The 23,820-nt window shown below is 37.5% G+C and overlaps 1 protein-coding gene across 1 annotated transcript in view; it reads right to left on the reverse strand.

Annotated features, from left to right (window-relative positions):
* LOC112964181 (gamma-aminobutyric acid receptor subunit pi-like) overlaps positions 1-22,664 on the reverse strand; it is a 40,076-nt gene extending 17,412 nt beyond the window's left edge. The window contains 5 exon segments of the mRNA XM_026061932.1: positions 4,391-4,473; positions 5,117-5,334; positions 6,829-6,896; positions 16,915-17,018; positions 22,610-22,664. Coding sequence (XP_025917717.1) covers positions 4,391-4,473; positions 5,117-5,334; positions 6,829-6,896; positions 16,915-17,018; positions 22,610-22,620 — 484 coding nt within the window. The 5' untranslated portion in view covers positions 22,621-22,664.
* Between the last annotated feature and the right edge of the window lie 1,156 nt (positions 22,665-23,820).

Below are 23,820 nucleotides of genomic sequence, written 5' to 3' on the forward strand. Positions count from 1 at the left end.
TTTCAGCTGTTTCTTATTTGTCTGCCTGAAAGTACAATTAAGTATAAACAATGAAATTTTTTGGCAGAACGTAATGCTTGTTCACAACAAAACTCCCCCAAACTGAACAGCAAAGTCTTATCATTTAAAGCTGCCCTTCTTGGAGGAAAGAATGCTCTTTTTTATATCTTTTATTACAGTATACATGACATAAACTAACAAAAGAGATTAGTACCACATGGTATTTTAGAGGCAAAAGCTATTAAGTTTTAAAGAATGACAGTTTTCACGACCTACAGCATTGCCAGAGTTTGGACTGAATATTAAGCCTGCCTGGAGCTTGCTCCTGGCCGGTGAGACCTGGGACCCAGCTGCAGGGCGCCTGGTCCTCTGTTGTGCATATCGGAGGGGATACGGGAGGGCAGCTGGCCTGCTGCGCGCCTGGGCTTCGCTCCAAGACCAGGCTGGGTCATGACGTGGGACGGCGGTTTAGCCTGGGAGCTTGGGTGCTCCCCGAGGAGCCCCAGCTYGGTGGCTCAGCAGCCTTCAGGGACCCCGGAAGGAGCCCTCTCCCCCTTTGGGCAGTAATGAGGAGCTTAGGTGGGACACGAGTCATCTACCAGGAGGCATCTGTATTTTGCACACAGTTGTCAATATACGGCACAATCACAGCTAAAATACCTCTGTATTCCCATTATATTAAAAGGCAGGCAATTTTCAGACTAGCGTATATGATTAATTCAAGATTATGTTAATGTAATTTACATGTTAACAGGGAGCATTTGAACATCTTTTCCTTTAGCATACTTAGATCGATCATTCTTGTATTTGACAGACTTGTATTGTACAAGCTAATAGCTAAGCTTAGGGGCAGAAACATGAGCAGATGATTATTTTTAGACTCCAGTCAATTGTAACTAAATTACATTGAGAGACAATAATGCAATACATTGCACAAGGGTGTATATGCTGCAAAAAGAGCAAAGCTCTAGAATCACAGATATAAAGGAGCATTTTCGTATTTTTATGTTAATGGCTTTGATTCTTTTCACATTAGGCAGGAAAAACAGAAGCTCAGAAATTTAATTTCAAGGAAACACTGTCCTGATTAGCACTTAAAATGACAATTTCACCTGCAAATTCTTTTCCCTGATGATTCTCTAAATATAAATCTTGTTTTCGCTGTCACTGGCAGTTTTCTGGAAAAGTATGTATGACTAGGGCTCTTTGCTCTCATTATCACATTTACAGTAATTAAGGCCAAAACACTGCTGCGTTGAAAGACTAAGCCAAAAGCACAGGTGTCCAAGCCAAGATCCTGATCCAATAAAACTACATGCTGGGAAATTTCCCAGATTTGGGAGATGAATAATAAAAGTAATATGTCCCATAAACAAATGGCTGCACTGTCATCAATCAAAATAAAACGTTTGTAGAAGCAGACTTTTATGCATGACTCCAGGCACAAATTCATTTTATTTCTATTCGGTAAAACCACACTACAGATAATTTAGATAATGTCCAAAGCACTGGAGAGTACCACAGTAGGTTCTTATCTATAAGATATTGACTGTCCCAGGTGGTTGGGGGTGGGGAGAAATTCTTGATGCTCAGATGGTGATAGCAAACATACCTCCAAAAGGAGATTCTTTTGCTTTTTGTCCCAAAGTATTCTGATTAGCTGTACAACTAACAGATTTTGGTAATCTTTCATATGAAAATACGTTCTATACTTCTATATTCCATACTTCTATATGTGAAGAAATTGGATGGAGATAGTCTTCCCAACATTCCGGAAGGTTAAATATCACCGTGCTCCCTATGTATAAAGTTATTTTTCTTTATTCAGGGGATTAATATTTTACTAATTATAAAATGTTTAAAAGGTTTATTTTGACAAGATCCTTAAGCCTYGTTATTGGCTTTTATAAGTAATCTCTCTTCTTTTTACATGACACAACTCTCAGTCTAATTCCTCAAGCTCGAAATGTCTCACTTCTGTACTTTATTGATACAGTACAAGCAATGAATGTCAATAGCGTTAACTATATGAATAGTAAGTTTGGGATTAAACATTCRTAATTTCTAGTACAAAAGAGTTTCTTTTAAGTTTCTGTTGCTAATTTTAATTTCCTGTGATTGTCAAGCCCAAGTTAAGAGCCTTTACATGGCCCTTCACTGAATAAAAGCTAAAGGACAAGTTCAAAATGGGAATAAAATTTCAGAGATGGGTCCAAAAAATTAACAGGTATCTGGGCTGGAGATCTGTGAGGGAGAAGACTGAGGAGATAAGCCTTCAGCCAAGTGTGAATGAACGGTGGTGTTTTCTGCCATAAGGTAGAGAGCAGTACTAACCCAGACATGAGCCCTCCCGGTCCCCGAATGTCACCTCTCCCATAACAGCGGAGACTCAGAGTGGCAACTCCCTGTTCATAAYATATGCATGTACAATCTTCTAAAGTGGTGCAATAACAGGAAAAAAATTAATATCATAACCAACAGAAATTTTGACTGAAAGGTACTTCTCTTGTAGAAAGGATAAGTCAATTAGTGCTAATAACTACTACTAATTGAACAGCATGTTGTAAGAGCCACTAGGAGTGGTTTTTTGTGTAATCTGTAATACTGATGTCTTCCAGAAGCCATTACTTGATAATATCCTGTCATGTTTGTCTTTACACTTCTAATCATTTAATAAGAAGCCTAACACTTTGTTTCAGCTCAAATATTTGCTTTTTCATTTATACACATCCGCATTTTTGTGGATGTGCAGGCATGCTTGCCTTCACAATTCATAATTCCAGATAATGGTATTTACAAGCAATATTCCACGATGCTGTCATTATTCATCTATAAATGGACATAGTTTATCCCATGGGGGAGCAAACACCGTTTACAGTATACTCAAAAGAAAGTATTACAATGCACTAAAGGAGAAGGGCCACTACTAAAGGCATACTCTTCTCTTCTTGCATTGCATTCTTTGTTTCTAGCTGCTTTTCCTCAAAACTAAATACCAATGACAGGAGAGCATTAGGACATTAGACAGATTACATTACTGTGTTTCCCTTTTAGACAGGAGACACTCATGTGTTGTTTGAAATAACAGATGGACTCATTCTGAAAAATATTTATTTTTAATTATAGAGGGAATTCCACTGTTGTTTTTTTTTAATTCTGTCAAATAAATTGAAGTTCCTGAGGGACATGTATTTCATTCTGGAACTAAAATACTAAATGACTCATTAAGCAATGCTGTTGATGTAAATCTATATACACTGTTCGACTTACCAATATGCTCTTTCAAACAAAAATATCTTAGAGATGAATCCAAATTGCTTTTTGTTATACAAATCTAATCCTCATAAAACTGCTGATTCTAGAGGGATTCCTGTACGAGGAAGGTTTGGGCAATGATTCCCTTTGTGCTTCAGTCTAAACTTTGCAGCAAACTGGTAACTGGCCATCACCAGCAGGAAATAAGGAACACACTACACTTCTGAAATGCTAAAGAATAAACCTGCACAAGTCCTAGAAAACCTTCCAAACATATTTTTTCAGGTTTGAACATATATTTTCTTGTAACAAGATTAGATATCCTTTGATGTTGTCCCATGCAAAAATATGTTTGAGAGTCTTATTCATATAAATAAGAGCAAAAAATTAATTTTAAACATGTACTTTTGGGTATTTGCTGGCAGTGCATCTTTACAGAGTAATAAAGGAGAATATTTTAATGAAAAATAGGAGGACATTGCTTGATAAAATGAGAACCTAGAACAGGATATTCAGTCTCAGTGCTTCAACTGATGACATTTTTTCCCAGGGCACTGGCACAGAGACAATTAAATAAGTCATGTAAGGATCTGTATATATCCTTCTCAGAACAGAACTGTCTATGCAATTACCTTTTTTCAATATGAAGACAGTAAATTAATTAAATATGAACTCTATGCCAACCAATAAGCCTTATCCTAATTTCTTTCTTTCTTAAGGGAGTTATGCCTCAGGAAAAAAATTACATAATATCTGGAAGAGGAAAAAAAAGAGGTAAAAGTCAAATAAAACAACTAATTTTCTTGGCTCTGCTAGAAAATGTCTGCTTGCAGAACTGCCCCTGAAGACCGACAGAATACCTGTGCAGGATGCGGTGCAAAAGCAGACCTATGACTTTCTGAAATTTTATTTAATGTTAGTATTTCAGTGTACTGCCATGCTATTTTCAGTGAAGCCTCATGCATTTATCTTTGTATACAAATATTGTAATTCAATAGGAACCGGTCACATACTGCCCCCTAGCTTCTCTGAAAATCCCAGCCTCTTTGGTGATATCAAATATCCAGCAGCCCTTGCAACAGACCACAGGTTATTTTTCTAATTGTATAAAAATAATAGCAGTAAAGTCTCTTACAGCTTTCCAGTTGCAAAGTACATGTCTGCTTATCCATTGGATATTTGGTCAGATCCATGCTGCATGCAACGGTTGTGGTTATCCTTGAAAAACACAGTATTGCTGATTATTAATGGGAAAAATTGTGCAGCACTTCAAATAGAATTAAGCCATGTAAATTTCCTGAACTAATATTTGTAGGAAAATATCTACTAATAGGAAAAAATCTAGTATTTACTAGTATCAACTAACAGCATCCAAACTGGAAACCACTCCAGAATATTTCAGTTTAGTATCAGCCTCAAAGGACCGTGCCCCCTTCTCACTTGTAGTGTACATTTTATTTTATTGATAATTTGAAATATGTTTCCAAATTTTGTCATGTTTATCAAAATCTATTATAAAAGGTAATCTGCAATAAAGTATGCCAAACAGTCATTATAGTTTCCTTTCTTCAGTGATGACTTCATTGCGAAACAACTGAAATGGCAAGATGCATTGCCCGCATTTGGTCTACGTAAAACAAAAGGTCTATCGAGGGAGAAAAATGAGACCTATTTAATAATGTTAGCATATTGGTCAATCATATCACATATTTATAAAGCTACAAGACCATATATATTCTAATTTTACAGACAGACCACCTTCTGAAGCCAGAGCAGATTAAGCATAAAAGCACGCTAACCTGGAAAGCTTAAAATGTAAGTAAAAGCCAAAAATRAAGGCTGGTATGTGGTGTATACATACCGTATGGCATACAAGATTGTTCCATTAGGATATATTCTTATAAGATGATTTTCAACAGTGACATCATGAAGAAAAGACTTTTTTGAATCAACTATGAAGGTATCCGGTACCCAAAGCATTTCCACAAGCCGACCATCGAGACTTTAACTCTCATTACCATCAAAACAAAGTCTCTCATCAGTCCACCGCTGCCTTAGAAATATGGTAGCTGTGTAATCCTGGAAGAGAAAAAACAAACGATCACACAGAGCAAGCCACCATTTTTCAGTTTTTCAAAAGTGCATGGAAACAGTTGTCAGGCACATAACAGCCTGCGGCTCTCCACGTCCCACTCAAACACCAGCACTCAGACAGCAGCTTTACCAGCTCTTTTACTGCCAAATGTTCCAGCACTTGATGTGGGGTTGACATCATTAAGAAATATTATCTTGAGTAGATTTTGTTCTTATGGCCCCGTGGAATTTTAGAGTAAATGGTGGGGGCCTCGGTCTGGGGATACGAATCAACTGAAGTCATCAGAGTTTTGTCAGCAGATAATCCGGCTCTGTAAATCTTTAGCTTTGGAATGATTTATATAAGTGGCTGTAAACATCATTTTGTTTACATAAACTAATAGGCAATTTTATACATGGAAAAAGTTGTATAAATTCAGATGTATAAGGACCAAAAAAAAAGTTAGTGCAACAGCAAGCCAGGGGAATATAACAAATACATCGTCTTCTTTTAACACATTTCATCCTTTCAGCATGACCGGGGAAACGGTGGTGCCAAATTTATCAAGACCTTTAATATAGCTATCAGCTCCATTCACGTTCAACTTAAATATGCTTTGTAGCTTTATATTAAAATCAAGGTGTTTCTTAGCCACTTCTTAATCAACTTTCAATTTTATGAGGTGTTTTTATCAGTTTTTTAAATTCACCTTGAGTTCTGACCTTACTTCTTCCTTTTTAAGTACTGGTAGCTGTAAATGCCTAAAAAGTACACAACAGATTTGAATATTCAACTTTCCTAGAAGGATTGAGTAATGGAATGGTGAGGTAACAGTGCCTAGTGATAAAAGGACAGTATGCGTATAAATATTTTTTCCCTAATATCAAATATCTGATTAATGAGTTTTGCATTTCTATGTACCAAGGTGGGATCTTTAATTAGAAAAGTATACTATGTTCCTTTGTTCAAAAAATAAATAATACAAATGTAATGAAATACAGCTGGAACAAATAAAGATGTGAGTCACAGTAAAAGAGAAAAATAGTATGATTTCAGCTGTGGCTACATACAAGGAAAGAGAGTTGCTTCAAAAGCACATGTGAATGTATATCTCTAATTTTCTGAAATGCATAGGAACTGAGACATTTCATGTGGAAAATAACTACTGCTCTGTATGCCTTTCATTAAGACGGTTAATACTGGGTAGCAAATAAATTTCTGTTTTTATCTACGAGATGTATGACTTGTATCTGCTAGACTAGAACTTCTGTAAAGTAGTAGTCTAGAAACTAGTCCTTACTAGCAACTTAGTATTTATTGTAGTGTAAGCGCTATAGCCACTATCTGTAGTTGAAAATAAAATTCCACCTCCTAACACACAGGGAATAGCATTGACTGTGCAAGGAGAAATGTCTCAAAGTCACATTGCTAGCAACAGTAAATACAAGACATTAACTTATCAGTAAGCAAAATAAAAAATGTAACAAAAGTTACAATACCATGTTTATTTCTGATATTGTATCAATGCTTGCAATATCCAGACTCATTCCAACTGACACAGGACCATCTGCAAAAAAGAAAAAGTCAGAATCCAACTCATAGTTCTTTAATACTCAGTGTTCATCAGCAGAAACGGCTACAAAAATCTTCCATGATGTCTTCCATTTTTTCTAAACGTTTAGAAGCTTTTTTCCAAATGAAGTATTTCTCAAATTTAGATTATGAAAAAAATTGAGGATTTCATATAAAAAAAATAATACTTCTAGATTACATTTTAATAAATAGGCTTTATTTCCAAAGGTTGTCTTACATGATTTTTTTTCTAGAAAAAAGCGTTGGGGAAAATGTTGCACAGTAAGGTGCCGAAGGTACAATCCCAACGGTACATCACACCCTTCTGCTCCGAGGTGCAGAGCTGTGGAAAGAATTCTTCCAGTTGCAACATCTGGTCCGTCAGATGTTAGCAAACTAAGGAGCTGCTCCTGCCAGTGTCACATGGTTAATATCCAGATGGGATATTAATGACTTTATTTACTGCCTACCTAAGAGTATATTGTCTATTTTGTGTCACTGCATTTTAACAGAACTTCTTGCTTTTGTCCCTTAGCAGCTAGTTCATGGTGTGAATACTTGCATTTATAAAGGAAAGCTAGTCATTTCATTCTCCTCTTAATAACAAAATTAACTGAGGGTTTATTCAGTGTGATTAAACACCTTAGCTATGTAGTTGTCATGATGTCATTGTAATGTTGGCACGCTCAGACTCTCGTTTCCTTGTGAATGTGTCAGAAGGAAGATGACCAGCTGTGCATTTTAGAATGCAGAATTTGTGCAGAGCTTTCATGGAAACATGACACTATTCCTGGTTGAATATGTGCAGAATAATTAACAGAGTACATCTACAAGGAAACTCATACTGAATATGTGCATCTTTCCAAATTGTGAGAAGCACAGAATTTAGTACTGAGAAATGGAGTACTTTAGATGAGACCTATGTAGTTTATGGTGACTGTATATTGCATGTACACTGCTGAACCCCTTGGTTGGCCCCTTGCAATGCATTATATCTGTAGCTCTTACGTGCACCCAAATGGCATACAGAGATCAGTAAGATGGTGTCCACCTGTAGCCTACTAAGTAACACTATAAAAAAAAAAAAGCGTCATTCTAAATGGTAACACTGTGTTAGTATTTTTTTCAGAACAATTTCTAGTAGTAATGCAAGGGTTAAAGTCTCAATGTCTGGCACAACTGCATGGGGTCACGGAAATCTGGTGCTCCTGAAAGAATATGTGAATGCTTGTTCTGGATTCAGCTGAAATTTAAAACAAAAAGCTCCAGTTTAAAGGAGAATGGTAGACTTGGAGCGTCCCCTGATGGTAATCAGTGTGTCTATTACATATTACATATTGTACATAGGGATGAGAAAAAATTGTTCATCTACTGAAAGATGACTTTGGAGGTTAATTTTGGAACAAAGTTATTTGACCGAAAAGTTCTTAGACCACAGATCACTGACAGCTTGTTCTTCTGTTTCTTTCCATTCTCTTCAGTTTCTGATAATCCAAAAATACATTTATGAGTTCTCTCTCCTAGTGTTAAAATCTTGGCCTTCCAGGAAACTCATCCCATCTTTCCAGGGTGCAACAGCAACGGAATCAATTGATATTTATGCCTACCATTGTACCCTATTGCTATCACAGGTACAATATTGCCAGCCTGCAAAATAATTATAAAAAAACCCTCACAAATCATGAGATTTAAAAACAAGTGTGATTTATAATCCCTTTTCTGTTTTTAAAATGTTCCTACAGACCCCCATGGATGACTGTGAGAGAGCATTGCCAACTGTAACGCAAGAGTTTGAGGCCTTCCTAATACAAGGTGTACGCTAAACACATCCTAAGGAGATGACAATATAGTGTTGAGCTGGCTAAATGGCAGTTGCGGTTGGGAATCACCAGGCTCTCTCCTACAACATTTTACTAGTTAAGATGATGAAGATTGGGGGAAATGTTCATTAGCAATATTTCAGTAGCATCAGTGCTAATGTTACACGTTTAAGAAGAAAACTGACTTTCCAGAAAGATTACTTGATTAAATCAACTTCAATCTTTTCTGGAATTACAGAAACAGGACTTTATGTCTCTCCCTTGTTTCTTTCCTACGGTAGTAGTCTGAAATACTATTGAACAACATGATAGAATTGAAGTGGGGGACTCCCATCCACACACAGATTTCTAGCTCAGACTGACTGTCCTAGCAGAGACGTGCCTCACACTTCAAGTGCTGATGAGGGGCAGCGTAATCAGGACAAAAACCACGCTCTTCTGCCAGCCCTGCCAGTCTCTGCAACCAAGCACTTCCGCTGTGCAACCAGCCTGACTTGAACCAAGCCTTCACAAAAACCTCAGCAGAAAATAACAACCCCTCAGATATTTTTAAAGAGGCGTCTGCCATGAATCATATTTAAAAACACCAAAAAGGCAACTATATAGGCAACACTAGTGCAACTTCCAAGCTCAGTTCTTGGATGCTTTCAATGCAAGACAACTAAGACAGGATCTAACATAGAGGATAGTAGCTCCTAGATAGTAGAAGAAAACTGAAGTTGATCTCTGTCTTTCATTAGTGATGGAAATCTACTCTTAGCCCCAAGTCAAAAATATGGTAAACTGGTAAAGAGATGCCAAAGGTGTGCCTCATTACAGCAATCTGTGCACAAATTAACATACATTTTTTGTCTTTGTACATAAACTTCAGTAAAAGTTAAAATTTACCTGCGGCAATTTTGTAAAGTATCTAATTGTGGCTAAGATTCCTGCTGGTGTGCAATGTGAGAACATATACTATCTTTTAATCTAGTACATACAACATGCTGCTTCGTGGGAGGGCTTTTAACTCAGTAGATCTAAGCTTCCTCAAAGACTTAAACATACTTCAACTGTGAAGAGAAAACTCCAGCCTTATTTACAGAGGCTGACTTATTTGGAAAGGAGGAGGCCAGGAGAATACAAAACTTGAGTCGGTCCCTAGCAAATTATGTACCTATTTTCCAAAGGAACCTCTGCTATTCTTGCACTGTGCAGACATTCACAGCAATCCTATATGGGGAAGTGGTATGAAGAATGCCAGATGTACCATGAACAGCTAATAACTTACTTAAAAATTAACAGTCTGGAGCACTGCAGTGATGCAGTGCAGTGCTGCAGCCTGTTAAACTTTGTGCAAAGTAAACCACCACTGAATCATGTACATACTGTAACTCTGAAGACCTACTACTAAAATTGATAGTGTAATTGCCTGGAAAGATTAGGAACATTAATAAAAGGTGTTCCAGCTCCTACTGGAAACTCAAAAGAAAACTGTGAAGCCAAAAGTACATACCAAAGAAAAGGACATTTTTATTTAAGAATCTTTAAGAATGGATAACAAATGGGAAAGGAAGAATGCTAATGACATACACAAAAGCTGGCATCTTAAAACAAGTAGGCCTCGATAACTCACATGAGGAGCCTTATAAGAACAAAGTAAGCAGTCTGCTGAACTGCTAGTACTATTTTTTTTTTCATTCAGTTTAGGCAATTCTGAAATATGTTAAAAGGGATGGTCTTCTAAAATAATGCACCATCCTTGCAACAATACTGGATAAAATGCTGCAACTCTAACAGAGAATTAGAAGCAAAAGTATAACTAAAATAACTCACTACAGTTTCATGAAATACTGGTTTTGTTCACCTCATTTTCTGTTTTGTTTTACAATGTTATGGGACTTGTTGATAAAAGTGATTCATTACACATGGATTTTTTCAGTGCATTTAGTTTCCCACCACAGGACATCTTTTCTGAAGAATATACATTATGTGAAATGACTTGAAAGATTAAGATGGGCTTTCTGACAGACCCCAACTTAATTGTTAATATGAAGATATCAAAAATGGAGCCATTTCTAGCAGGATTCACGTTCAATTCTATTTGGTCACATCAAAGATCTTTAGATGGTGATTTATCTTTGTTAGCACAGTTTGCAGACGAGACAAAAATTGGTGGGGATAGTAATAATAAAGTTCTTTGACAAATGATTTAACAAGCTGTTATTTTAATACAGCCAAATACACGCAAGCAATGTGGGAACAAACAATGCAAGCAATACCTAAGGATAGGAAACTACTGTGGCAAGCAATGCCTTTGAGAAGGATTTAGGGGTTGTCACAGATAATCACTTCAACATGAGCTTTCAGTGTTATGCTTTAGCAAAAGCACTTTTGCAATGAGCAGCAATGCACAGAATTAAGTTATCTTGCAATGTAGACTGTACTGGCAAGTCTATTATTAGATTACTGTGACAAGTTCTGTTTCCCACATCTCAAAAAATGTGTAAACAGCAGACAGAGTTCAAAGGAGACAGAAAAAATATTTAAAGAGATGAAAAACTCTTGAAGTTTAATATCAAAGTTTGCAATGTGAAAGTTAAAGAACAGAATTTACTCAGCTCCTCAAAGAGAAGACAGAGAGGTTATTGCCCAATGTCAATAAATACACAGAAAAGATATCCAATAGTGGAGTCATACATATTTGCTGACAAAGCAAAGCAAGATCCCAGTTTTTGAAAGTTGAAGAAAAAGTGAAATTTGAAATAAGTTGATTTTTCCTAATTGAACTTAAGCACTGCTCATCATTTGGATCCTCTAAAACTCAGCATTTGAAGAAAAAATATCCATCCTGCATGCAATAGATTGGGTTTGATGGCAATGGTAATTTCCTAGTGTCTCTCACTTCCATGAGAGAATAGGAAAATTTATATTACCATCTGTATGCTCAAGCTTACAGTTTTGCACCAAATCACCGATTTGTTAAATCTCAAGTCTCAAGGATTCGGTAGGGAGTCAAAAGATTCCCCCCCCCCCCAATATACAACGGGTTATACATATTTTGAGCTTTTGACCTTTCTCTGAAGGACTGGCTACATTTGTAAACAGACACCAGACAAGGAAAGCTAGTTTGTACATAAAATAATCGATAGATGACAATTATGGTATGGCTTGGTACAACCTTCTCACATACCTTGTGAGCTTGTCTTACTAAACCAAAGGGTCTTAGACAGGGTAATATACTGACATCTCTTGGGGGGGGGGGGCGGTAAACAGTAGGTTTTCAGAGGATAAAATACCTTGATCTAATTAAACTCGTTGAACTTGATATAAACAACATTTGGACAAAATGTTATGACCTGTCCTACACAGACAGTTGGACTAGAAGATTTAATTGGCTTTCCTGAATTTCAGCCTTGAGACCAAGAAAGGTATTACTCATTACAAAGCTAAGGAAAATGATCTTTTAAATGTGGTTTAGGATAACTGATTTAAACATGATGCTTTTCTATGCCACTTGAAAGCAGCTTCCATATTCAAGTGTATTTAGCTGTGACCTTTTCCTAGTCTCTCACTTATTAATTAAAACACTTAAATTATCACATTCAATCACAGAACAAAATCTATTTGTATAAAATTATTTACAAGATTTTATGCATCTCTTAACAACTCTCCAAACCTGATGCAAGGCTCACTGCAGTCAGCAGGAATTGCTTATTAATTCCAGAGAGGTTTGGCACAACACCTATGTTACTGCTCTGCACACTTTCAGCAGAAAAACTAATGTCAAATTCTGATGCTCCTTGTCTTGCTGAGATAAGGTGTCAGGGTTACATAGCACAGTTAAGGAAAATAACCGTGCATTTTTAAATCCCTTATGTCAGGTTTTCTACAGGAGGCTTTCACTTCTATCTCACTGAGCAGGATGGACACGATTACATTAAGGGGTACTATCTACTAATACTAATATAAAAATATTTCACATTCCTTTCCAAAGAATGGCTAAAATCATTCTAGATTAGGCGATTTTTTAAAATTTGCTAATAAAAGTGAACAGATAGATAGAATGGGAAGTTCGTTAAGACTCGATTTAAGACTTGTTTGATGCACTGGCACAAGCAGAGGTGTTAAATGATACAGTTAAGAAAAGGGAACATTCTTAATAGTACTACTCACATCACAGGAGATGCCAGTAACCAATCCAGCTGGTATTGCTGTGTAATAAACACTGTGTAGCGGTACCCTAGTAATTGGTAACCGGCATGTGCCAGCTAGCATGGACAAACATAAAACATTCGGTCAATTTTACTTGTCTAAACCCTTTGAAATACTAAGCCTGGCTCCATTTCACCTAACTTCAGGTACCTAATTTAGGTGCCCGAGACAGGAATGACAGTCTGTATTGGCCATAAATGGCAGAGTTCCGGCAGCAAGGGGCTGCAGGGGGGACCTATGTGGCAGGAGTCCACCCTCTAACAAGATGAAATTAAGCTGCATCTAGGAAATCTGGGAAGTCTAAATCATGTAAAAAGAGGAAAAGACCATTTTTCTGTTGTTATGCATAGTCATGATATTCAAAAGAAAAATATCTTCATAATGTCTTCATTAATGGCACTATCTGATTTGTATCAGTCATCTGCCAGTCACAGCACAAGGGACAAATACAAACAAATTGGCAAATGGATGGTTTGTTAAAATAAGAACTTATTAGTTGCCATGATATTTCCTTGACTAGTAAATATTTCTGTTTCACCTGTGTTTAGGAAAAGGGGATCCTCATTTTATGATTGATAAACTCACGTATCAGTGTTCCATTATAACTAGCTAAGATTAAGGTCAAAGCACATTAGATGTCAATAAATAATATAATACAGTTTATGACAAATTTCTTCATATGTATTTTTTGGATGCATATCAAACTGACCATAAATAAAAATAGGAAAGCACATAGTTTGAAAACAAAGGAATCTCAGCCCCAAAAAAGGGACCTAAGTGTCTAAAAGAGGAGTAGGCAGACTTAGGCAACAGACCAAAACTGTGATAAAATAACAAAAATCTTTGCTCAGGCACTCCCTAAATCTGGTTGATTTCATTCTGCTTGACTTGAAGGATTTCTAGACTCTGCCGGTTACGCTCCCGTCCTTGCCCAAATCACCTAACCAGCATACTGAAGTGCTGAACTCCTGCCTCGACCCTGCTGGGATTCACGAGTGAGGAAGGATGACTCCTAGATTTCTGAGTTGCCAAATCCATAAATACGCCCTGAGCACAACTGAAAAACAGGATTTGACCCATCACGAAGGGCACTGCTGCACTTAGTACTTTCATAGGAAGGAAAGTAAGAAGCAGCAGATGTGGTTCTTGAACTCAGCTCCGGCTCCAGGAAGGTTAAGGCTCAGGCTTCCCCCTTCCTGTGAGCAGCGTCAGGACAAAAGGACGCAGGGGGACAGTTAACTTCAGGTTTCAAAGCTCTTACCATACTTGTGCCTAAATGAGCTGAAGCCCAGCAAAGTCAGTTTGTTCAAGAAAATTAATGAAAGCTTTTAGGACGTTATTTTTGTATGTTTTTGTGTATCAGCGTACACATACTTGGTTCCCATTTTAGGCAAATCCTTGCATGCACTTTAGACAGTAAATGAATAGATTTTAATGTTAATATGCATATACATCCTATATACATCCTTTTATGCTCATGTTTTTAGTAACACAAGTTTCCTTATCAGTGTAAATCAGCACCGATAATTTCTACAAGTACCAGAATATCCCAGTTTATTTTCTTATTCTACACTTGTTCATTAGCCTACACAATTCTAACCAGCACTTTGATCTTACAATCTATTTTTGATTGCTCAGTCTCTTACTACTTATATGCAATTAGCGTACCATGACACTAAGGAGTTTGGGGGATTAAAAAAAAAAAAAATCACAGAAGAGGTATAAATGACTAAACTGATACTTTGGCTTCATCAAGTATTTAGCAGGAATACTGTAGCCATTGACACAATTCTTAGTAAAGTCAGTTATACTTAAATCTCTTTCTGACCAAGAACAGATATAAAGTACACCAGCTGCAAGCAGGTAATATTCACAGAAATAAGCAGAATATTATGCGGAACAAAGATACGTCTATGGCTGTGGTCACACAGATCAGTGTAATCCACTGACTTCGTAAACTGAGGATATTGGTAGCTTACTATCTCTGTTTCTGAGAAAGGCAATAGCTTCTCCTGGACCTGAACTTAATCTGAGCTGCAGCCCCCTTGCTGGTATCAGAGAGGGGCTAGGGCTGGGCAGATACCCCTCTCCGAGCACACGGGCCATCTAGCACTTAGAAAAGGGAGCCACTCTCAAATTATCTTGCAAAGAGCTGCAGGTCCAAAATTGGGATCAATGCTTCCTGGGTCATCCTGACCTAAGTTATTCCTATAAAAATGCCATGTCTCACATAAAACCAACTCTGTATTTAGAGAGGTCATCAGTAAAATGTATTTTTCAGAGTCTCGTCATAGTCCTTCAGTAGTAGGGCTAATACATATCTATCCAAGACTTCTGAGACAACAGTGTTTGCATGCCTGAGCTGCGGTGAGCATATGCAGTGATTCTGACCCATCTGAAAGTGCTTGACTTGCTCTGCACATGACACAGAGTCATGTGTGCTTGTGCTCCTCTGGGATTTCCAGATAAACACAGAAAGTCCTTAACATCTGTCTGGTCAAAATTCCCAGGCAGAAAAAGAGCAATAGCCTGACTGTGACTTAGCATTACCGCAGCTGAGAAGAAATTCTGTTCAGATTAGAAAAGGGAGATTCACAGCTTGAAAGTGCTTTAGCACTGGTCTCAACTACAGTAACAGGATTTTATAATGAAATTCTATTTGCAGTCTGCTAAAGCACATCTATCATGGTAGTGTCAATGTATCTCTAGTACCAGAAAGAAGTGACAAATTAAATATCTGTAAGTGCAGTGGTCACCAATTTATTTTTCATGATGCATCATCTTAAATGAGAAGGGGCACCTTTATTTATTATCATTATTTTATTTCACTGGTAACCTTCCCAATGACCATGTAAATACTTTAAAGCAGTTGTGTCAGCAGTTGAGGCAATTACAATAAAAGCAAACAGATGAAATAGGTTTAGGTTAAAGGGAAAATAACTAAGATAAAGGTTTCTGTCAATGTTTTATGAAATTGATTCATAAACTGCATAAACTTATCAAACAGGCTGGTAGTCTTGTCACATGTTTGGCTGGCAAGAAATAACTGCATGGTCTGAGAAACTCCTCAGCCAATAATTTTTAAGTGATTATAGAAAGGGCTATAAAAGTCTTCATTTAAAAGCCCCTAACGTTTCTGAACTTAAGAACTATTGCCTAGCACTGACTCTGTAAGTTTATTTTCTGTCAGATACATGGAGCCGAGCACCTTTTCAACATGCAGAATATTTTCTGTTTCAGAGTTCTGTAGTTACCCCAGGAAGAGAGATCTGTATTCCCCCTCCCTGTAACTCCTGAATATTTTAAATATATGCAATGGCCTGATTCAGGCAAGGAAGACGTTTGTCACTGAGATTTCAAGTGTATAAGGCTGGCAAGGCAGTACAATCAGCCTTGGTACAGTAGACAAAGTGGGTCTTCCAACACGGTGTACGTGGCCTTCTGACATCGGGAACTGACCTTTTAGATTCATTTTCCCTTACAGTTCTGCAAGGACCTGTTCAGTGACCTTAAAGACCCAAGGCAGGAACATTTATTTAATAATTCCCTTGTGATCTTCTGGTAGGTCATATAATACTTCATAGAGTAGTAAGACTGGCCTGTGCTTTTCAGAACAATTGAAAAATCACAAGAATGATATGTAAAGCTTTCTTGTGTTTAATTAAAATTTGGTATAGTTATTATTTGGGAAATCAGGGTAAATTATGTTTTTAGATAGGTACAATACTGCACTGAGGACATGTGAATGCCAATACCTGAGTTTGTAACAGATAGTCTGGAAGCCTTGCTTGTGAATACCCAGAATTTATAAACTTCATCTTGGGCCACAAAAGCCGTTACGCTTTGCCTTCTTATGTCACAGGACAGCACATATCATCATATCAGTCATTGTCAAACATTGGAGAAAAAGGTACAGTGAAAAAACATTTTTTTTCCTCGTTTTTCAGATACTGTATTATGTTATGGCACAGCCTTATAAGACACAGTTTTTCTACTTACTATCAAAAAATGGACATAAATACTTGTTGTATGCTCTTATTATTTTGTGTATAGTTGGAGGAAGAATTTCACCTTTTCCTTCAGCTTCAGAAATTTGCATTGACCTAAAAGAAAAGAAGAAAAYGAGAATATTTTAACAGAGCAGTTATCAGTTATAGCAGAGATAGCATTGCAGATCAATACTGTATTAGTGTCAAGGCTGCTGACGATTACTGCCCATCAGATGACATATCACAAAACGCTTACATGCTTCTATTTCACAGTTCACAGCAGTATAAAAAAAATGTTTTTCTAGAAAACATCAGATTTAACAAAACTGTGTTAATCTCTTTTTTACAAAAATATCACTTTTATGCCTTAAAGTCTAGCATTTCTTAACATTTAACCCAAAAAAGTAGTTCAGTCTTAATACTTTTTCCATAAATAGGGCAGTATTGTCATAGTCTAGGAAAGCAGAAGAAGCATTGACTGCTTATCTCAGCATTTAAAATGAACTTTTTATATAATGAAATACATTCAATTTATCTCCTAGAGGAAGACAGGGACCAGCCTAAGAGATTAGTGCATAAAACCACTTTTAAAATCCTGCTTTTACAACACCATCTTTAAACAGGCTATAGAAATAATCTTGCTGAGCAAAATCAGTAAAGTATAGCAAGAGTACAAACCGCTACACCCAGGAACAACTGCAAATACAACATACAAAAGTCAAATATAAGTAAACAAATACAAACCCCATTTTTACACTAAGACTCTTGTAATAACCTCATCTGGAGGAATAGTTATTAGGAAAGTAAGGGCTAGGAAAGGAGCATGCCTGAGTTGTGATTCTTCATTCAGGTCACCTGAGGCTTCATTTTTTGTTCCTTTTCACCTTTTATTTGCCTTGATGGTTAGCAGTTGTGGGAGGGACAGGTTGGGTTATCAGAGACTGTTGCCCAGTAAATAACAGTCCTATAGCAAAAGGCATCACAAGCTTGTTCTTAAATTCTGCCTCACCTCTAAGGTCGGTAAGCAAAGGTATGACTTTGGTTTAATTATTAAGGTGAGAAGCAAATAACTGATTCACATAAGGAAGCACAGCTGATGGGGAGCAGCCACCTATACAGTCAGCAGGAGAAAGGCTCTATAAAAAGCCTCAGGACACCCCCACCTTTCCTTCCCAGCCCTGCAGCAGGTACTGGTGGTGCAGCTGAGGAGAGCAGGAGAAGCAGGAGGGAAGAGCTGCTCCTTGCGGAGAAGGATGTAAGTACAAAGAGACAGCTGAGGAAATATGAGGGTTTTGTGATTCCTCCCAGTCTTCCTGCATCCCTGCTGAATGTCCCCAAACCTGCTAGCTCCTCCCAGAGCTGTCTCTGAAACCTCTGCTTACCCTTCCAAACTGCATTTCTGGGCCCCTTGTAGCCTTCTGAAGTTTGCTCCCTCAAACTGGATTTTACAATGTTTTTGAAAAGTCTTGAGCTCTCCTGTTAGGAAGCCGTGGATTTTATCTGCTAGGAATAATCCAGTATCTCAGCTCGGCAAAAGCTGAATGCTGCAGTAGTCTCCCTGAATACAAGTAGCCCCACTGCACTGTGCTCCTAGACCTGGTGTTCTCTGCTGCCTTACACTGCTGTTATTGCCATATGATGTCTTTTTACCAGCTTCTGTTCTCACAAAGGTAGTTGTTTTTCACTAACAGTGCTGTTATGCATATAGGTTACACATTTCAATCTTATTCATTCCCCTTCTTTTGTACCTGGTCATTTATTTATTACTAGTGAGATGTCATTGCTTTACTTCATCTTCAGTTAAATGTGGTCTGAATGCTGGGACTGAAATACAGAGTGGTTTTTTTCTACAAAGTTAGATGTCATCTAAAGAAACAGGCACAGTTAAATTGAGTGAAGTGTAAATATAAATGAAAATGCCAATTCTGTGTTGCAAAAGGCATAGGAGTTAGAGACGTACTTGAATTTAATTTCTTGAATACTGTACTTGTAACAGATTTCCTGCTTTTGCAATTTACATATAATTTCAGTTAAGTGTTCGAGGTTTTTCCACTGCAAGGGTATAAATTGTTCTGCTGATCAGTATGCAATTACAAATTGGTTGGGTGTTATCCTTGTTAACAGCTATTTTGTGAAATACATCTTAAATAACTGGCATTATTGAAGTACTTAGGTGCTTTATTTAAATGACTTGTATCCTTTAAGACAATTCTGGATTTCCACATGATGTGTAGCCTCATTTCTTGGTCTTTGATTTTATAGTTAAGAATGTGTTGACATGGCAAGTTTGCAGTGCAGTAACCGAGGCTGTGAATTCACTGGGCACTACCACTGTGCTTTGTGTTTTTGCTATACAGACACTCTCTGAGAAGCCCTGGTGCAGTGAGCCAATATAGGGGAGGAACCTGGTGCCTCCTAAACATGAGCATGTGGTGCTGCTAGGTCCTTCCAGGTAGCTCTAGGCACACTCAGTAGCAGATTGCTGGTGCTGGAAGGTAAGGGACTTGCAGGTGTTACATGCCTTGAGTGTTTTGCCTGATCTACACCTTAAGGGAAGATATCCTCTTTGCCTCAGGGTTATGAGAGCTTACAGCTGCCTACAGAAAATCATCTGTGACACATCCCTGTGATCACTGCATAAGGCTAAAAGTAAAAGCTGGGACTCTTTCCTTTAATGTGCATATATCATCTCACCAATGCATCTGAGCTTCTCTCTTACCTAGTACTTGTGTTTCTTAAATGTATTTAAATGCATATGTTTTAGTGCCTGTATCCGAAATAAAATGGCACACACTTAAGTATGTAATTGCTTTGAAAAAGCTGTCCCAGCTGCTGAGGATAGTACATCTCTTACAGAAAAATCTGAATTTATGTTTGACAGCCTGGAGTACTTATCTGTTCTAGGATGTCAATGTACAATATGGATTTTAAACTTTTGAGATTTAATGAACTACAGTTGCTTCTATAAAAGCTCCATTATAGTAATTTAATCTTAGTCATTCTTATGGGTCAAGTGTAATATTATGGGCTAGGTTAACCTTGGAAGATACAACAACTGCTCATTATTTACAGTACTTCTAAGATAAAGTGTCTTAGTGGAATCAGGTAACTGGAGAGGGGGGAAAAGGCATCACCTGAAACAAAAGTACATTCTGGACAGATGTGGGAAAATATTTTTCCTGGCTTTTTTTTTGCGAAGACTTATGTATTGTGAAAGAGGCAGCAAAACCCTCAGAACTGAGAGAAGCAAAATGCCAAATACAGTTTGAAAAAGCATGTGAAATGCGGCCCTGAGGAAAAGCTGGGTGGGGGGGGAAAGCTTCTTTCAAGCAATCCACTGACAGGCAAAGGGTTTACAGATGTAAAGAAAGGTGTTAACTCTCCTTGTTTCATATCTGATGTGCTCAGGGATACAGACTTTTGTACAGGCTTAGTAAATAAAAACTGTGACAGATAATTGCCTAAATTACTAGTTTCTCCCCTTCTTAAAACAATATGTACTGCTACAGGCTTTTGGTTAACTGGCAAGGTTGAAAGGGTAGCAATACATTACTAAACAGATGTAGGAAAAAAATTGTAAAATGTGAGTGCTTTTAAACTCTGCTCAAAAAAGAAAAATCAACATCCTACAGAATTTTCCAGATCTGTTAGCATCCTTTAATTCAAAAACACCTTTCCTGAAATAAATGAGCATCTTTCTCTGGATCCAGTTGTGCATATTTACTTAATTTGATTCCTGATAATGGTTCAAAGTGTAAAACTTATTGATTAATTTGCTTCAATTTTCATTTCTATTAAGAAAAATATTTCTGGGAAGCTGACCATCCAGGGCAACTCATTGGTTATCTGTATGAGTGTCTATGTTTGTTTGTAATGTGACCTAATGTCAAGTGCCAAAAGTGAAGTTAAATATCACTCTCAAACAGTGAACTTAACTCAGTCTGATACCCCACACCTGGTACACAGGAAACCCCTACCATGGATCAAGGTAGCAAAGAGGAGGTTCTGGCTGTCTATAGACTTGTAATCAATAGGGTTTAAGTATTTGATTCAGTAGAAAGATTTGGTCAGGGAGTTTCTTCTCAAGTGTGTGTTCAGACATTAGGCAAAGCTTACACAAGCATGAGATCTGACCGACCACCCTGGGAAGCATCCTGGCCCTGGTGCCAGTGCCCTCTGATACTGTTTAGCCCCTCTCCAGAAGTCAGTAAAACTGGCAGTTCATAACTGTTTTCTGTTTCACTGCAGACACTGCTGCCTGGTGGGGTATATGTTGTATCTCTGCCCAGTGCACTGTGGTTCCGCCTCCCCTCACAACCAAGTGTGAGATTTATCTTTAATTAAAAAAATAAAAAAAGCTTCTAGCACAGTGAGATAGCTTTGTTTGAACCAGAGCTTTTGCCTAACTTTCCTGATCTTTGCACTGCTGAGGGGAATGCCTTCACCCAGCTAAACATCATCTCAGCTGTGTTTGGGCTGGTGCTGGGCTTTGGGTACAAATCACCAGTGCAGCCCAATGSTGTACACCTGTGTCCCAGCTAAACAGGTGCTGTGGATGCACCTAACTTGCAGGAACCCACTGTCTGCATTTGGCTGTTCTTGGCTATGTGAGGTTGTTATCAAGGTCCATCTGATAATAAGAAAGGAGTTATATACMACTGGCTGAACTTCTCAGGGAAATTCGTCTCCTTGTTTAGATGCTTCTGAAATTTTGTCTGGGTTCTTGGCAGTATCTTATTACTGCTGAGTCCATGAACTGGCAAGTGATTACAGTATGTGGCAGGTCACAGCTGACAAGGAAGGGTGAAATTGGAAGAGAGCAGCCTGCATTCTGGACAAAAATGTCTCTGCAGCACTAAAACACCTGGAAATGGGGAATCTGTGGTTCCACCTACCCTCACAACCCAGTGGGTTATTTATCAAAAAAAGCCTCTAGCTGTGCTGTAGCCTGGGCAGTCATGTTCCAATAAACCTGAATATCTTGATTAAGTGGGGAAGAGTCTTCACCAGCCCTATCAATGCTCACACAGCTGTAACTATTCTCACCACCCACCCCAAACCTTAAGCTTTTTGTCATGGCAAATGCACTGCTAGCAGGATTATCTGTGCATAAAAGGGAAGGGTTTTACCTTCTAGCTTACCTAGAAGGTAAAATTCGGCTTTCTTAAATTTCACAGCTTAATCTGCAGAGAATAGTAAGAACATGTTTTAACCAGGTAATTATTTTTGAGAYCTTTTCCTTTAGTAATGAATGCACAAAATGCCTTTACTACCTCAAGCTTCTAGTACATCCAGGTGTACTGTGCGCTTTTGTCTTTGGAAGAARTACTGTGTTTCAGGCAAGGACCACATACCCTGCCAAATTTGCTAGGTGCAATACAGCATTCACACTCTATACAGCAATAAATGAAGGATCATTTGCTTGTTATACTCCTTTTCAGTTTTCATCCCCCACCRTTCTTCTTAGTGGGAAAAGATATGCAACTCAACCAAGTTACTAAGATAATTCATGAAAGATTTCAGTCCTATATTTTTGTTATGAATGTTCAAACTGGTTAATCTTTGTAAGATGCAAGATTCAACTGGCAAGTAGGTTTGGCTTTGTTAACTGGTCAATACATAGTTATAATTATAATCAAACTGATTATAAGCCAATGGGGGAATAAGCATGCTGAGTGAATAATACTGTAGCAAATATTTCTTACCTACACAGCATCAACAGAAAAAGGGCTTTGAAGCTGCAGTGATGAGGACTGCACATTGTCAGGTGTGGCTTCAAAAGTTCCTGTAGCTCCAAAAAAAAAATCCATTGGAAGTGCAATGGTTATGTTTTACAATACATATTTGTATTCAAAATATATACATTTTCAAAACTGACTGGGAAGATGTTATGTACTGAATAACTGCAGCTACAGATATACTGGTAGATATCTGCAACAACAAAAAACCTCAAAGACATGGCAGCATTTTCTTCAACTTGCCAATGAAAACTGCATTCTATTTATTACTGCTCTTTTTGGCATAAATATTTGGGGGAAGTAACTGTTTTGAAAAATAACTGCATACTTTGGGGAAATTATGTACAGCTTGAGTTTTGCCTTTGCTAACCTTGAMGTATGTGAGTATCTAACATGCACCAATATGTTCCTTTGAATGTATAGCAATCACACCATGATTTTTAGAACATAATGCTATTTAAGAGCATCATCTCTGGTACACATGTAGTAGCAATACCTGTGGTATGTATCTCCTTTTAATGAGGAAAAGTAGTCACTGCAGATGAAAGTTAAAATGAGATTTCTACTTTGAGCTATAGATAATCTTTAGCTGTATATAAGCAATTACACAAAAACCATCCACATTGATCAAAAAGTTTGGCTGATGTAAGACTGTTTTCATCTGAATGTGAAACTTTTTGGCTTTTCTCAGTAAGATTCACAACCGTACTGATTGTTTTAAAGTCATCTGTTAGCTTATAATAATTTCCTGACTTCCAGATGAAAAGAATATCAATCAAAATAGTTCAATGCAGTCATACAACAGATCTGAAATTAACAGGCTGTACAAATTTTTACTGTATTTCATCAAATCACTGAAACATTTTTTAAGACATGCTTCAAAACTTTAAGAAAAACTGTGATAAGAATGTTACCTACCCAGAATCTGTAAGATAACTGTTGCTAGYGTTAGTAAAATGTCTGTCTTAGATTTTTTTTTTTTATGAAGAATCACACGATACTATTTTCAGTGTCCAGAATGAATTTTTTGGAAGTTGCTTGCACTTTAYAGTTTCAAAGTCAATTGCTAATAGAACTTGTTCAAGTTTCACATAGGTGTCTTATTCTTCAGCTGACCAGCAGAAAATGCTAGTAAACTTYCTTACCCTAAAGTAACTTTGATATTAGTCTGTAGCCTA

The sequence above is a fragment of the Apteryx rowi genome, unplaced genomic scaffold (genome assembly GCF_003343035.1).
Source record: "Apteryx rowi isolate R43461 unplaced genomic scaffold, aptRow1 scaffold_188, whole genome shotgun sequence".
Taxonomy (NCBI): Eukaryota; Metazoa; Chordata; class Aves; order Apterygiformes; family Apterygidae; genus Apteryx; species Apteryx rowi.